At 41.3% G+C, this 16,779-nt stretch overlaps 1 protein-coding gene and 1 long non-coding RNA gene across 4 annotated transcripts in view; one reads left to right on the top strand and one right to left on the bottom strand.

Annotated features, from left to right (window-relative positions):
* LOC126035435 (protein patched homolog 1-like) overlaps positions 1 to 16,779 on the top strand; it is a 132,558-nt gene that overhangs the window by 100,602 nt on the left and 15,177 nt on the right. For both annotated transcript variants that reach the window (XM_049793981.1, XM_049793982.1), the window contains exons 20-21: positions 8,063 to 8,205; positions 15,971 to 16,070. In XM_049793981.1, coding sequence (XP_049649938.1) covers positions 8,063 to 8,205; positions 15,971 to 16,070 — 243 coding nt within the window. The remainder of the gene's footprint in view (positions 1 to 8,062; positions 8,206 to 15,970; positions 16,071 to 16,779) is intronic.
* Positions 457 to 14,136, bottom strand: LOC126035531 (uncharacterized). 2 transcript variants are annotated; one of them, XR_007504973.1, is made up of 5 exons: positions 13,888 to 14,136; positions 12,186 to 12,789; positions 3,425 to 3,545; positions 2,418 to 2,457; positions 457 to 2,017 (listed from the first exon to the last, which is right to left on the bottom strand). It is a non-coding gene; the product is annotated as an uncharacterized LOC126035531 (long non-coding RNA). The 2 variants fall into 2 exon arrangements; XR_007504974.1 differs by having other exon boundaries at positions 457 to 3,545.

Here is a 16,779-nt window from a genome sequence, read left to right on the forward strand (position 1 = left end):
AAATCCTTACTTAGACTCCTAAGTCAGTGACATGATTCTCAGAAGAGTCATGAACCTTGCACAAAGTTTTGTGTGCCATTTGAATTTTCATGGTAGAGTACATCTGATCTGATGAAATAGTTCCTAACTATTGAGTCAATCTCCTAGAAGATAAGAGGGAATACATAACAGTATTTTAGTATTTAATAATGCTTTTTGAAAACTGTGATTAAGATCATGGGTAAATATGGTATCTGGTTGTGTGAGCTATACAAATACATAGACAAAGAAGAGTTCTTAATATTCACTATTTTAGGCCACACTCTCCCACTCATTATCTGCAGCCTCGCTGTTGTTGACTCTCAGTGCTATGTAGCTGTTTATGCCCTCTTGTATGTAAAATCTGTATCTTGTGGTAAAGAAACATTTCAAGGGAGATATTCAAAATCATATAATGTCATTTAATCTCTCTGGACCACTAAAATTTAAATTATTTGAATTCTTCTTTCAAAACCCATCAGCTACTAATAATGGGCTCAAATGTGCAATCTGTAGGGAAAGAGTTTTCCAATGTAATAAAGAGAAGCAGAGAGAAAAAAAACGTTTGAATGTTTTATATAAACATTTTCAACATTTTCAAAGTTAGGTGTCCAAATCTAGAGTGCACCTAATCATCCAGCTTAGTCAACCTGATGTACAGAAGTGCAGGGAAATGACAGTTTTCTTGCAAGAGAGCAGTTGTGGATGCTCATTATGCATTTATTTGGTGACCAAGACTAGAGTAAAGGGCTATTTTTCTGTGTTCACATTTGACAGTGGCAGTGCTGATCTATGCAATGTTAAGGATAAGCTTAGACAAAGACCTGATTTCTATTTTCTGCCAATTAAGCAATTTTAATACTAAGTTGGAGTTCTCAGATATTTTCTTAGAAATTGGGGAATTTCAGAATTTAAATGTTTATATACTACAAATGAAAAGCTACCCATGTTTTAAAAATTTTTCAATTTACCTGTTCTTAGTAGTGTTATATCTCAGAACTCTCAACATTACATACAGAAAGGTCTCTTCACACACTCAGCATAAATCATTTTCCTGTAAGACTATTCTAATCTATTTTTCAGAAGAACTGTATTAAAACGTAAGAATGGGTGAATCTGGTCAATATAATATCATCTCAGGAAAAAGATTTTTGTAGCTGACTATAATCTCTAGTATATTAGTACCACAGAAATCAAAAAAGAAATGAAAGGAGGGGGCTAGAAAATGGGGCAAGAGATGGAGAGAAATTGGATGGGGATTTAATAGACCTTTTAGACTCAACAGGAGGACTGGTAGACTACTGAGAGAATCTGGTGACAGTGAAAGGAGCTGACAACAAAAGGGGATCCTAGCACACTGGAGATGGCCAAATATTGGGAACATAAAATCATAGAATGGTTTTGGTTGTAAGGGACCTTTAAAGATCATCTAGTTCCAACCCCCCTGCCATGGGCAGGGACATCTTTCACTAGATCAGGTTGCTCAAAGCCCATTCCAACCTGACATTGACCATCATCACTTCCAATGATGGGGCATCCACATCTTCATCTTCTCTGGGCAACCTGTTTCAGTGTCTCACCACCCTCACCGTAAAGCATTTCTTTCTTATGTCCAATACAAATCTACCCTCTTTCACTTTAAAGCCATTACCCCTTGTCCTGTCACTATAGGCCTTAATAAAAAGTCTCTCTCCATCTTTAATATAAGCTCCTTTTATATATTGAAAGGCCGCAATAAGATCTTCCCGGAGCCTTCTCTTCTCCAGGCTGAAAAACCCCAACTCTCTCAGCCTTTCTTCAGAGGAGAGGTGTTCCAGCCCTCTCACCATTTTCATGGTCCTTCTCTAGACAGGTTCATGTCTTTCTTGTACTGGAGACCCCAGAATGGGACTCAGTACTCCAGGAGGGGTCTTAAGAGAGCAGAGTAGAGGGGGAGAATCACCTCACTTGACCCGCTGGCCACACTTCTTTTGATGCAGCCCAGGATATGACTGGCTTTCTGGGTGGCAAAAAAAAAAAAAGCTAAATTAGTTTCACAAAGAGATCCCGGTTTAGCTGTTTTAATTAAAAGTGCCAATGCAGTGGGGGAAAAAACAATCAAAACAGCAGTGAAAAAAACATACCAGGTCTTAAGTGTCATTCATTAGAGTCCTGGATCCAACAGAAAGTCATTGATATTTAATAAGTAAAAATATAAGGGGTTTTTCATCCTTCCATTTGATTTTTCCCACTTACTATTAACTTCTTTCCTGCCATTAAAATAAGGTGACACAGGATACTGCTTTGAATGCTATAAGGACACAGCTGAGCTGTGGCTTACCAACAAAAAACTAGATTATTTAGCTTCTAATGCCACTCATAGTTAACAGTATCAATATCAAAATAAGGCATATGCTCACCGAATTTCTATAACCACCAGCACCTCCCAATATCCAGCACCTTTTGAAGTGAAAGAAGAATGGTTATAGCATTTGCACTTACTTGGCACCGTTTATGAAAAAATATCAAAACACTTTTGCAAACAGTAATTAAGCCTCACAACTCTCCTGGGAGGTAGGTAAGTACAGTTATACCCATTTTACAGATTGAGAAACTGAGGTACAGGGCAATTACGTGACTTGACCAAAATCACGTGTACCAAGTCATTAATAGAGCGGGAAACTGAACCACACTCCTGAACTCTGACTTCCTGTCTTCGCTTCTATTTTATCTTGGCCCTTTGATGATGGTAGTCTATGGTACATGTTGGTAAACACCAATGCGGTTTTCACTAGTGCCTACTAACAGGGAAAGCCAGACTCACACCAGCATCAGTGGGTTCATAAGCCCATTAAGGGTTACCATACAGTAAAAGAGAAACTACAGTACACTGGGAACATACGCACACTGACATGCACGCTTCCAGATGCACACATCAATACACACAGCAAAACAAAACCTGCACACAGCTAAACCTATTTAAGTCTCCAAGATTAACATGCTTTTCTTCATATCTGCTTATTTAAAAAAAAATATCACGCATAGCGTGTTTGAAAGTTAACAGTAACATTTCATACTACCACAGGGTTGTGATATGCAAATTTAAAATATTTTAAACAAGCATGTACCTTTACAGAAAAAAAAAATCCTATTACATAAGCAATATTTGCATAGAATTATACAAGTAAATCATACAATATTTAAGCAGCAGCAATTTATGCTGAAATTTAGAACTAGATTAAGTTTACTTGTGGCAAAGAGATGAATATACAGTAAGTACAGAGCAAACCCAAAATTGTCCCCACTCTACTAACTAGAGGCAAATGACTCCAGATTATACTACTTTACAATGTTCTTTCATATATTACATATGTGTACATCTTTAAATATTTATAGAAATATTTAACAAAATAATACAATAAGTTACAGTAACAGTGAATTGTTGTCCTGATGCAGCATGTCCTTTTCCACAACTTTGAGCAGCTCTTCAAGCAGTTCTGGAAATAGAGTTTTCCATCTTTGGCCTCTTCGTTGCTTCAGTTATTACCCTTTACAAATGCAGAGGAAAAAAACCCCAAACATTAATTAAAGTTCAAGAAAAAGAAACAAATCAAGCTAATCCAACACTCATTTCATGATTCTTGTGGTTACAGTTAGCAGTCAGGCAATGTTGGACTCTTTTTCCATCAGTCATGGACTTCTTGGTAAAGAAATCCTGATGCCAGTTGAAAAAAATGTGGATGCCTGGATTCCTGAATGCTACAAATTCAGACAAAACCAATGGACACTTCAAAGAGAAAAAAGCTGTATCTGATACTGGACACAGTTAAGATTCTCATATTAGCCTGCTGTTCAGCTTGGAAAATCTGAGCCCAAACATTTCCTTATTCTGAGGATACTATTACTTACTATATTCCTAGACTTTGAGTGTAAATGCATTCAGGTTTATTTGCACTTTGAGATGTTTGGAGAGAAGTTTTATAAATCAGAAGGTGATTTTTATCAGGAATCATCAAAAAATTTCCATCAAAATTCTGCACATATGTGTGTGTATGTGCATGTGTGTGTGTAAAATATTTCCGCAACCAAAATAAAATGGCTTGCTTTGGTCAAACTAGTGTCTGCCACTGAAAAGCTGTGAAAAGCAGAGCAATAAAATAGGGACCAGGAGCTAAGTAAGGTTTTAACACTTCTGGGTTTTTTCCCCAAAATGAGGGGAAAAAAAATGAGTTAAAATAATTAAATTGGTTTTCAACCACAAGCCCCAAAAAGCTTTAGGGGTAAAAAACTCAATTTATTCCTCCCCTTCAAAGCATTCCCCATAAAATTAATGGGGGTTTTTTTCAAGAAAATAAACAGCTTTAGTCTTCCCCAAACATCTAAAATATCCCATCTGTTCTGAACAGCACTACATCCTGTAACTTTCTATTGCTAGCCTAAGGAGAGATAATGATTTAAGTTTCAAAACGCACAAATTCTTGGATGAACCAGCAGAATATTATTTCACAGGAACATATTAAATGCCCTGTTAAGTCATCTTTGACCTATATGAATCTGATAGCCACTGCAACTGCCCCTAGCAAAACAGAGTGCTTGGCCCAGGGACTCCTCCAATCTGGGAGCTTGCTGGGCAGATCTCCGAATACAGCACCACATCCCCAAAGCGCAGGGGACACCCCACAACGCAACACCGCACTAGGCAAGGTGGAACTTTCCCATCTCTCTCACTCAGCCCATCTCCCAGAGGGATTTAGTCCTCACTATGGACTTCAAATTCTTTTGATTAATATTATTTGAAAAAGGACAATTCTTGAAGTAACTGGCAATTTTATACTTTCACTGTCATTGCTGTGTGATGTTTTAGAAGATAGCCTGATTCAGTGATCAGAGCACAGGGAAACAACTGGAAGTTCACTTTCCTAAGGTTTAGGGTCTTGACTATACTTTTCGCCTGGCCTATATCCCTCAAGATCATGAATTCCACCAGGGCATGATCACTGCAGCCCAGGCTACCTACCAATCTTGACCTCTCCAATAAGTTCCTCTGCGTTGGTAAGCAACAGGCCCAGTAATGCATCTCCTCTGGTTGGGCTTTCTATCACCTGGATTAGGAAGTTATCCTCAATGCACTCCAAGAGTCTCCTAGACTGCTTGCAGCTTGCTGTGTCACTTTTCCAGTGGATGTCAGGGTGGTTGAAGACCCCCAGCAGGATCAAAGCCTGTGAGTGTGATGCTTCCTGTAGTTGAAGCAAGAACGCTTCATCAACATCCACCCCTTGATAAGGTGGCCTGTAGTAAACACCAGCCACGAGGTTTCCTTTCTTGGCTTGGTCTCTAATTTTCACCCATAAGCTCTCAACCTGTGCACTGCTGTTTTTCAAAGACAGCTTTGTGCAATCAATCCATTTTTTTTACATTGAGGGCAACCCCCCGCCCACCCTCCCTTCCTTGCCTGGCCCTCCTGAACAGTTTATAGCTATCAATTTCAGTGCTCCAATCATGTGATTCATCCCACCAAGTTTCAGTGATAGCGATCAGATCATAGCTTTCCAGCTGCACAGTGGCTTCCAGCTCCTCCTGTTTGTTACTCATGCTGCGTGCATTGGTATAGCGACACTTCAGTTGGACTGTCGACTGTCTCACCTTTTTGGCGGAACCTTTTTGGAGGGTTGGGGAGCATTCCTCACTACTCTGGTAGGTGCGCTCATCCACTCTGTTGCTTATGAGTACACAAATGTCACGGCTTTGGACCCCACCCCCCAAGTTCCTTAGTTTAAAGCGCGATTCACTAAGTCAGCCAATCTGCCAGGAAAGATTCTCCTTCCTCTTCTAGATAGGTGGATCCCATCTCTCCCTAATAGGCTGTATTCATCGATGAACGTCCCATGATCATGGAAGCCAAAGCCGTGGCGATGACACCAGCCACAAAGCCAGGTGTTGATCTGCATGATGCGTCGACTTCTGCCCGCACCCCTATCCCTGACTCGCAAGACAGAGGAGAAGATCACTTGGGCCCCTGTCCCCTTCACTTGTGCCCCCAGGGCTCTGAAGTCCTGCTTGATCTTGCCCAGGTTATGCTTTACAGTGTCATTGGTGCCCACATGGAAAAGAAGTAGGGGATAGTAGTCTATGCTTTTAACCAGTTGTGGCAGTCTCTCTGAGACAACCTGGATCTTGGCTCCTGGCAAGCAGCAAACTTCCCTTGACTGTATATCAGGCCGGCTGATGGGTGTGCCTCGGTGCCTCTCAGCAGAGAGTGGTCTACTACTAGCACTTGCCACTTCCTTTTGCAGTTTTTAGTGTGTGCAACTGGTGCAGTTTCTCCCTGTGAGTCTTGTTCATTGGCTTCACCCACTGCTAAGACTTCGTATATGTTGCTGGTTGGTACATACGAGGAAAAGGGGGGGGGGGGGGGGCGAAGTGATATCCTGTTGCCAAGAGTCACCAGAGACCATGGCATCTCCTTCTCCAAGATGCTGTCTGTTCGCTGTTGACACTCTTTGTCTGGTAGTCCTTGGAGGTCAGTGCCACGGGGCGTTAGTATTTCTTTTTGCAAAGTCTCAAATAATACTCTATCTATTTCTTGTTCCCCCTCCCTAATACGGCGTAACCTGCTGACTTCCTCCTGCAGCTCCTCCACCCGCTGCCTGAGTGACTCCACCAGAGCGCACCTTGCACAGGTGGAGCTTGCACCCTCCTCCACCCAGGAGTGTGGAGTACAGACTTTACAGCCCTCCACCTGGACAGCAGCTTTCGTGATAGGATGCTCTGTCTGGGTGGCTGCCTCCACTTGTCCTAGGCTAACCTGGCTAGGTAGATGGTTCCCGGCTGCTGCAGAGTGCAGCTCTTGCCGGGTCTCTGCCACCATGCTTCTGACGATCCCAAAGCACTGTCTGACAAGCCCTTCTAATTCCCTGGAGACCTCAAGCTGTTGGGTAGGGCTGCACAGCCAACAGCTAGCTGGGGTGACTGCTGGGGCCGTAGCCAAAGCCTGTGGGTAAGCAGAGAAGGCAGCAGCCTGACAACTGGTAGAACGTGCTGCCCTTCTCACACGCCCTTTCACGCAAACTTCCGCACTGCTCCTCTCAGATGATGGTCCCTGTTTGCATGCCCTGTTTGCAGTGCTCCTGGTCACTGCAGCTCCCTAGGGGCTGGTTATATGCGGCTTCTCAAGGTTTGAACTGGCCACAGGGACAGCCCGCAGGGACTGGCCTTGGGGACATGTCATAGATGAGGTACAGAGTTGGGCATATATAGTGCTGCTAGCTAGTATGCTATATAGTTGGGCATAGTATAGTGCTGCTAGGTTTGAAGTAGAAAAAGTTGCGCACACATTCATCTTGAGTGAAATAGGAATGTAAAAAAAGCAGCACACAACTTAGTAGTGTTACTTTATACTGGTCCTGTTGAATACACTGACAACTTTCCATCAGTTGAGTGCTTACTGTGTATAATATCTCACAGTGTGGATCCTCAGACCTGTGAGGAAAAATGCGCTGTATCAGTGGACACTTCTGTGTAAAGTGACAGAAAGACTTGATCCTCTAGTAAATGCTACCGTGGACGTGACTGTGTGCGTGAGCAAAAGTTGCAAGTCCTTGGTCTGTTCCAAGTGTATTCAGGAAAACCTGAATCGGTATTGGCTAGTTTTACAGCAAACTTCACATGACAGTCATGGAAGCTATGCCCTCGTGAGAGTGACAAGAATAGCCCTATAATTTTTACACCTGAAGTGCTTTTACTATAAAATGAAATCTTTGCGTGTGGAAACAAGCAAACTGAGAAACAAATGAAAAGCCTACTGGTGCAGGCATGCATTGTTTCCAAAATTATTACTATGGCTCTGACTCTGTAATCAATGCTTACTCTGGTCATGTGACTTCAGCAGCGGCTATATGGTATGACTGCAGGATCAGACCTTGTCTTGAAGTCTAGCCAGCTATAGAGATACTTTAATGGACTGTAAATTGAAGTAATTAACTGGTGAAAAACCGCATACTAAGGGAGAAGCTGTTTGAAAGGCTGTACGTCTCTCTCTAATGAAATGGATTTCATTGTTTTACAGGCATTTTTAACTGCTGTAGGAGACAAGAACCATAGGGCTGTCCTTGCATTGGAACATATGTTTGCACCAGTGTTGGATGGAGCTGTGTCCACTCTGTTTGGAGTGTTAATGCTCGCAGGATCGGAGTTTGATTTTATTGTCAGGTAAAGCATTTGTGTGTCTTGACTTTTTTTTTTTTAAATAAAAATAAGTATGCTTTTAACATTTAGACATTTCAGTGTATCTGTCATTTTATTACTACATATGGTGTGTCAAGCATGCTTACGTCATGGTCCTGTTTTCCCTATGTTTTATTAACTCCTTGTCACATGCTAGACATAGTAGTATTTTTATTGCTGGTATTAAAATCTGTTCCAGGAAAATCTGACTCCCAGCATGAAAGGAAACAAAAATGGCCCTCTTCAGCAAAGTTTGCTAATTCTGGAATTAAGTCAGTTTGAAGCAGCTAGTATTGTCCAATATTAGCTGGATTTTACCTTTAACCTTCCAGATATAGGTCTTCCAGATCTTTCATATGCACAACGATTTGCCTGGAAAGGACACATGGAGCTACAAACATGCTGCAATTACACTGCAACTGATGCTCTCCGGGCCTTCTCTTGCTATCTTTATATGAGGTTTACAGCAATTTATAAATGGGTGAGGAAAAAAGCCCTGTTTGGGAGCTAGGGAACCATAAGTATGAACACAGAACTTCATATTAAAATTTTGTAAAGCAAAGTCCGAAGGCTCTTCTGTTTAGAACTACAGGCACATTTTCTTGTGGATTTAATTAAGAATGTGAATTTGTCAAGTATGAGAGGAGAGCAAGTTTTTCTTTTGAGGGGAATTTGAGAAGTACAATGAAACAGATCCTAATCCATTCCAAACAACCTCTGGAGCTCTGCAAAATCGCTAATCTTGGAAGTAACACAGGTCCTTTGTGGCAAACTGCAGCACGAAAAAAAATAAAATAATCCTAGCCCTAAAACAGAACTGAGGTAGAACTGGGCCAAATAAAAATGCTCTGAAAGATGACTTAACTACTTAGGCAAACATAAACTGGATAGGCAATCAGACTTAGCTGACATCCATTTGACAACAACAACAAAATGTTGGAGGCAGGAACTGAGAGAATGATTGCTAAATCTCGTCAGGATTTTTTGTTTATGTATGTATGTAAGAGATTTGCAGAAAGCAGGGAGTAGGAGGTTTACACTTAGGTCTAAATACATTACCTACATGGGGATTATTACTATACAGATATTGCATGCCCTGAAATAGAACTTGTATTTTTTTTCAGGTCAGTATATTTTATTTTATTTTATTTTATTGGTGGTGAAGAAATAAGGTAGAATTATTCTTTTAGGACCTGATCTTGTAAGGGATGGAACACACTGACATATAGGCTGCTCATAGATTTAGCCTAAATTTACAGGGGTATATTTGCTGTGCTACTTTCCTACTTAACAGACAAAAGATTTGGCAAGCATATTTTTGTATCGTGGCAAATGGAAGACTGTAGCAGCCCTTCATTCAAAATTTGGAGCGGATGGTCTCTTAGTATATAAAATGAGCATTTCAACTTTTCAGCTTCTTTTATTTTACTTTTTTGCCCATCAGTTTCTTGTTTTCTAGCACAATATGACATTAGTTCACCTTGTTTAAAAAATAAAATAATAAAATAAAATAAACTATCAGAGCCTGAGCATTGTTATAGTGGGTCAAGATGACCCCAAACTTCCAGAAAGGGATAGATTAGTCCAACGGTGTGGAATAGTAAGTAAATTAACAGACATCGTATACACCAAGTGGTCAGAGCTATAATCTTCTTGTTTATCCTAATGCTAGATGGATGAGATGCAAATGTTTTAATGCCTATTGTCGATCTCTGTCCCAGTATAAAGTTCTGGTGGTTTATCTTAGTGGAGTAGATTGGTTCACTGATTTTTGCTAATGCAGATCTGGAATTCCAAAATGTTTACAGTAGCAGGATATTTGTAGTTTTACAGAAGCCTGATATATTTGATCAGATGTAAAAACATGGAGGCAGTAAAGTTTGTTGCCAGCTAATGCCAGCAGAGCCATTAGTAGCAAACTTGCCCTCAGTTCTTCTCCTACTCCTTCTCCTCCATGAATTTACCCAAGGCTGAGTTCTTGAAATCATTAGATATAATGCAGCCTTAAATTTTGTTTGAGCTCCAGCTGTGCTGAATACCAACTAGCAAGGCTTTCCTTTTACTGACAGGTTTACCTTGGTATTCATGAAGGGTCCCAGACCTTAGCCCTCAGTGGTGGGAAAAGACAAACACTTGTGCACTTTCCTCTTCTTCCATAATACTTCAGCCTTTATGCTTGAATTGGCTGATGCAAAACAACAGTATTCAGAGGTGCTAAATTGTTCAACAAAAGATTAGCCTGCAATGCAATTCTGATATTGTGCAGTGCTATTACTCAGTAGGATGCTGAAACTTACTATAGAATGGGCAGCATTTTCTTTGCAGAAAGATGGTTCCTGTGTTGTAAAAAGGCTGCAATTTGAGCTATTTAGTAAAACTGTAACTCACAGAATTCTAGGTGGAAAGTTGTGATTAATGAACGGCAAGGGAAAGCCTTACCTTAACGCTGGAGATTCAATTAGAGATTCCACTGTAAGATGCAGAAGTATTTCACGCTGGATTAGCTGCTGGGAGATGTGGGCTGATATATTTGATCAGATATTGAAAGATGGAGGCAGTAAAGTTTGCTGCCAGCTATGTTGCTAGCTGGAAGCTATGTCAAGGCATATGGATGACAGGGAGGTAATTCGAGAAAGCCAATATGGCTTCACCAAGGGCAAATTGTGCTTGACTAATCTGGTGGCCTTCTATGATGGAGTGACTGCCTTGGTGGATAAGGGAAGAGCAACTTCTGTCATCTATATCTTGACTTCTGTAAGGCCTTTGACACGGTCCCCCAGAAGATCCTTGGCGCTAACTTGGAGAGATAGGGTTCGATGGATGGACTGTTCGATCAGTAAGGAATTGGCTGGATGGCCGCATCGAAAGAGTTATAGTCAATGGCTCAATGTCCAAATGGAGGTCAGTAACAAGCGGTGTCCCTCAAGGGTCTGTACTGGGACCAGTACTGTTTGATATCTTTATTAATGACATAGATAGTGGGATTGAGTGCAACCTCAGCAAGTTTGCTGATGACACCAAGCTGTGTGGTGTGGTCAACACACTAGAGGGAAGGGATGCCATCCAGAGAGGGACCTTGACAGGCTTGAGAGGTGGGCCCATGTGAACCTCATGAAGTTCAACAAGGCCAAGTGCAAGGTCCTGCACCTGGGTCAGGGCAATTCCTGGTATCAATACAGGCTGGGGGATGAAGGGATTGAGAGCAGCTCTGCTGGAGTCCCCAGCACAAGAAAGACATGGACCTGTTAGAGCGGGTCCAGAGGAGGACCATGAAAATGGTCAGAGGGCTGGAACGCCTCTCTGAAGAAAGGCTGAGAGAGTTGGGGTTGTTCAGCCTGGAGAAGAGAAGGCTCTGGGAAGACCTTATTGTGGCCTTTCAATATATAAAGGGGGCTTATAATAAAGATGGAGAGAGACTTTTTATCAAGGCCTGTAGTGACAGGACAAGGGGCAATGGTTTTAACTGAAAGAGGGTAGATTTGTATTGGACATAAGGAAGAAATGCTTTACGATGAGGGTGGTGAGACACTGGAACAGGTTGCCCAGAGAAGTTGTGGATGCCCCATCATTGGAAGTGTTCAAGGTCAGGTTGGAATGGGCTTTGAGCAACCTGATCTAGTGAAAGATGTTCCTGCCCATGGCAGGGGGGTTGGAACTAGATGATCTTTAAAGGTCCTTTCCAACCCAAACCATTCTGTGATTCTATTATCTATCAACAGGAAATGCAATCACATAGCTTTGAATGGGCTACATAACATCTTTGCTTCATTTTCCTCTTCTGGTAAATTGGGATCATAATATGTACTCACCCTCTTTGCAAGGCTCTTGGAGTAGTTTATGTTTGGATCATTGTAACTTCTTAGCATTGGAAAGCACTATCTTATCCAACCTGAATTCTAGTACAAAACGTACTATATTCATGGTCAGAAGATTCCAGATGATCAGGGACTAAGAAGTAAACCTACCTGAAGGAAAGGTACTTCAGAGAATTCTTATCTTCCAAGACAGGCAAATCTACTGGCTACAGGAGACAGATCTACCTTATTCTGAGTTGCTGCCAGGTATCCTTTCTTCACATTCAACATATTGCAGTTTTATAACTTATACTTTAGAATTTCTTCTTTCATACCACACATCAAAAGGCATGTGGGGGTCCTCAAATGGCCCATGATCAGCTTCATAGTATCCCTTGTAGGACAGAAAGCTCCCTCCCCAAGAGTTGTGGTTGTGCACGACAGAGTGGACAGCAACAGTCACTGAAGCTGAGGCAGTCACAGTAGTGATAGGCTGGCAGTAGGCTGGTCCTGAGGCACTCATGGCACCAAACACTGGGCTTCTCATGTTATGAGAATGAGCCTTGTGGCCCAAGCAACCCCTATTGCTAGGTCCTGATTGCCGTTCAGCAGAAATTTCAAAAGTGTCCCTGCAAGGACAGTAAGGATGTGGCCACAGCCCTTCTGTTGTTTCCCATTTTGGTTGTCTGCCCTGATGCCATGCCTGCTGAGTGCCAGCCTCTGGATTTGATTGCAATCTGGGATTCGACTGATACCTTGTCTCTGGCTGAACCACCTGAAACGGAGACACATGGTTATGCCTCTGACAAAGCAAGGCAAACAAATACTACACTCTTTTATATTTTATCCCAGGAACAACATTTATAATGGTATTGTCCTGGTTCTAACTCTATAAAGGTAGTGTTCTGGAGTCTTAGAACTGTTGATTTTTCCAGACATTTTTTGTCTGAAGTTGTTAAAACCTGGAAAGCATAACTTCAGATAAACACAGGACTACAGCTGAAAATATATGCACTTCCTACATACTGCTCCATCTTTTCAAAGGGGTGGATAGCAAGCACTTGATCTTAACTGGTTCAAAAAGCAGAATTGCAGGCATTTGGAAAAGGCTCCACCCAGGGTACATACACAGGATGTTAGTGGGTTAGTTTGTACAGACTGCAGGAATCTGTTTCTGGATTTCTTTAAAAAGCGTGAAGCACAGCAGCCACATCAGTCAATAAACCGTGACCAACTTCAAATGTGGCTGTGCTTGTACCTATTTTTAGGCCTCTGCTGAACAAAAAGAGATCCACATTGCAGCTCAGCATGCAGCATCATGGGGAGCAGGAGATGGAGCTTTTTCACTTTCCTTTGAAATCGCAGTTATGTCAACCCATTAGCAAGATGGAACAGACCCAAGATTTGATACAACCCTGAAACTTCATTTTTTCTGGGCTCTATCAATCTTTCTCCCCAAGTGAGCTGTCCAGAGAAGAGGTATATGAGATGGTGGCCCACAGGGAGCTGTGTGGAAGAGGTTTGGATCTTTTAAACCTCTCCCCACTTTCTTTCCTGGAGGTCACCCAGAACAGTCATTGACTAGACTGAGAGCTCTCTCTTGTGGCTGGTGCTAATATGATATAACAGCAATTACACATGCTGAAGACCTCAGCTTTGGTACCATAATTTTACCCCCAACTTGATTCTAAAGGAAAGCCTTCACATCCTGTCTACAAGTGCTCCAAATTTTGGCACAGATACAAAGCATAATCAGCCAGAAACATGAAAGAAATATTACAGCCTTCCCACAGAAATAGATTTAAATTAAAAAAAACCAACCGAACAAAAAAATATTCTTGCCCTCCCTCCAGTCAATATGTGAGCTACTTACAGTGGATCTTGCAAAGACAGGATTCTCAGTGGCTTCCACTATTACTTGATGGACTGGTGCCCCAGAGCCTTGAGTAGCCTCATACTGATGGAGCTCTTCACTGATGCCTGACACTGAAGTTTGAGAGCTGTACTTAGAATCAGAGGAATCTGACCCATTATTTGTGTGCTGGGGTGGCAGTGCAAACCTCACGATGCTAAGGGATGGCTCAGAAGATGGAGTAGGTAATCTGTTTCTTCCACTGGCTGGAGAAACCTGATAATGACAATGATAATTACAAGCATTCAGTATCATTCAATTAGCATTACCCTTATTATTATTAGCACTTGGTAGAAATATTCTTTAGCCAAATACACCTTTCCATGCCATGAGAACCTTAACACTAGTTTTCTGATCAACACTGTATTACACTGAAAAAATGCATGAAAGAAAAAGAGACATGATCTCCATCTCTGGAGATGTATGCAAATAGGATTATACATATCCCTCTATGTATCCTTGTCTCAGCAAGTGCATATATGTACATGAACATGCTTGCACTTATAAATATACAAATAATTCCTGGGCTTGTCACTTATAAATATACAAATAATTCCTGGACTTGCCTCCCCCCTCAGCGTGATTTCATAAATCATCTCAAATGTGTATGTATAGTATGGTTCAGTGGCTGGTTGCAAAGAGAGATGGACACACATAATTGCAATATACGCACATACATACATATATATTTGAATAAGGGACAGGCCATGTATACTGCTAGGAATATAAGAGATTATGTACTTTTGTCAAAACTGTTTTATTAACACTGTATTGGATGTATGCGGCAAGGCCTTGGTAGCGGGGGGTGTGTGTGTGTGTGTGTGTCTTCAGGGGTGGCCTCTGTGGGAAGAGGTGAGGGGCTGCCCTGTGCTGGATAGAGCCAATTCCATCCAGCTCCACAACAGCCCCACTGCAGGCCACAGCCAAGCCAGTCAGTGAAGCTGGTGGTGCCTCTGTGAAAACATATCTAAGAAAGGGCAGAAATTGCTAGACAGAGAGGAAAACAGCAGAGGGAACACCAAGGTCAGAGAAGGAAGAGGAGGTGCTCCATAGCACCAGAGCAGATATTCATTGCAGCTTATGGAAGACCTATGCTGGAGAAGTTATTTTTTTCCTGAAGTACTGCAGCCTGTGGGAGAGCCCACACCAGAGCAGGGGAAAAGTGTGAGAGGGGAGAAGCAGCAGAGAGAAACCACTATGTACTGATGGTAATCCCCATCTCCCATCTTCCCCTGTGCTGCTTGGGTGGGGATAGAGGAGTCTGGAGTGAATGAGTGAAGTTTGGCATGGGAAAGGGGGGAGGAAAGGTGTAGTTTTAATGTTTGGTTTTGTTTCTCACTACCTGAATCTACTGTAATTGGCAATAAATTAAATTAATTTTTCCCAAGTTGAGTCTGTTTTGCCCAAAACAGTAATCGGTAAGCAATGTCCCTGTCTTTATCTCAACCCATGAGCTTTTTTATCCCTTGTCCCACTGAGGAGGGGGAGTGAGTGAGCAGGTGAGTGGGCATTTGGCTGTTAGCCAAAGTTAACCCACCACAAATACTAAGACCCAAAATAAATATATCTCAAATATTACTAGCACTGTATACATACCTTGTGTTTTATTTCTATGCACACACACGCACACATACATATATATAAACATGCAGCATAGCATTTTATTTGTATATGTGCTTTCAATCCATTCAGCCATTCACTGCACATTCCGTATTTTTCTATTTATTTAACACATTCATAAATAACATTATGTGCTGCCAGAGTCTGGAAAATTAACAAATTTAATTTACTTCCTTTCTTTTATCAACTAATACTTCCGGTTGTGTGATGTACATTCTCTAATCCAAAGGGTAAAAAAACAAACCCAAAACCCCCTATATATAAAGAAAGTGATATAATTATTTAGTACAATATTAGTAATATTTGAGATGTAATTTAGTATATGTATTTTAAAATATTTTTAGCAGTAGTATATAATCCTTTATTTCTAACAATATTTGTGCCTCTTCTCTTCCCCTTCCCACCCCCTTGAACCCTACTTCAGGTATTTTTTTGCTGTTTTGGCAATCTTAACCATTTTGGGAGTTCTCAATGGATTGGTGCTGCTTCCTGTTCTTCTTTCACTCTTTGGACCATACCCTGAGGTCAGTAAAACTAATGGTGAACAGAAGAAATGATAATATTATTTCTCCCCCTGCAACCAACCCCCTTCTCTAGAAACTCTTTATTTTTTATATTCTTTTGGATTTTTTTAATTTTTACTTTAAGTTTCTTGCCCTAGTTTTAATTTAATCTTTATTAAATGTTATGTTTGTTTATTTATTTGATATTCTTCTACTTTCTTATAGTTTTAAACTATGTTTTTTAATAAGTATTGTTTTAGAGGCTGCAATCAACAAGCTAGATACAAGTGTAGGTATTAGGTAAGCTTTTAAAAGCAGAATGTCCTATGCAAATATAAAACCAGGCTTTTCCCTAAGACTTTGCAAAAGACAGTTCCTTTTGTACACACACCTTCTCCTTTCCTACCCCACTGCCTCTGTTGCTTTCCTCAAAATATTTAACTCAGACCACCAAGGAGGCCTGTGTGGACTAACATTACACCAGTGGTGGTCCACAGACCACACCCTGATAACCATGGCCAGAAGTTTGCCAAAAGGTGCCTCCCACCCCCTAGTCCAGTCATCCCTCCCGGTGGTACCCACTTGGCTCAAGCAAAAATCTTGGTAGGTGGAATGCTCCACCTGGATGTTGAGGACTTTACAGTATAAAACCCCAGTCCAGCAAAAAAGAATTCATAGCTATCAAATTTGTATTTGTTTATTCATTACCTACACTTCAGTTAACACAATT

This window comes from Accipiter gentilis, chromosome W, assembly GCF_929443795.1.
Source record: "Accipiter gentilis chromosome W, bAccGen1.1, whole genome shotgun sequence".
In the NCBI taxonomy this organism is placed as follows: Eukaryota; Metazoa; Chordata; class Aves; order Accipitriformes; family Accipitridae; genus Astur; species Astur gentilis.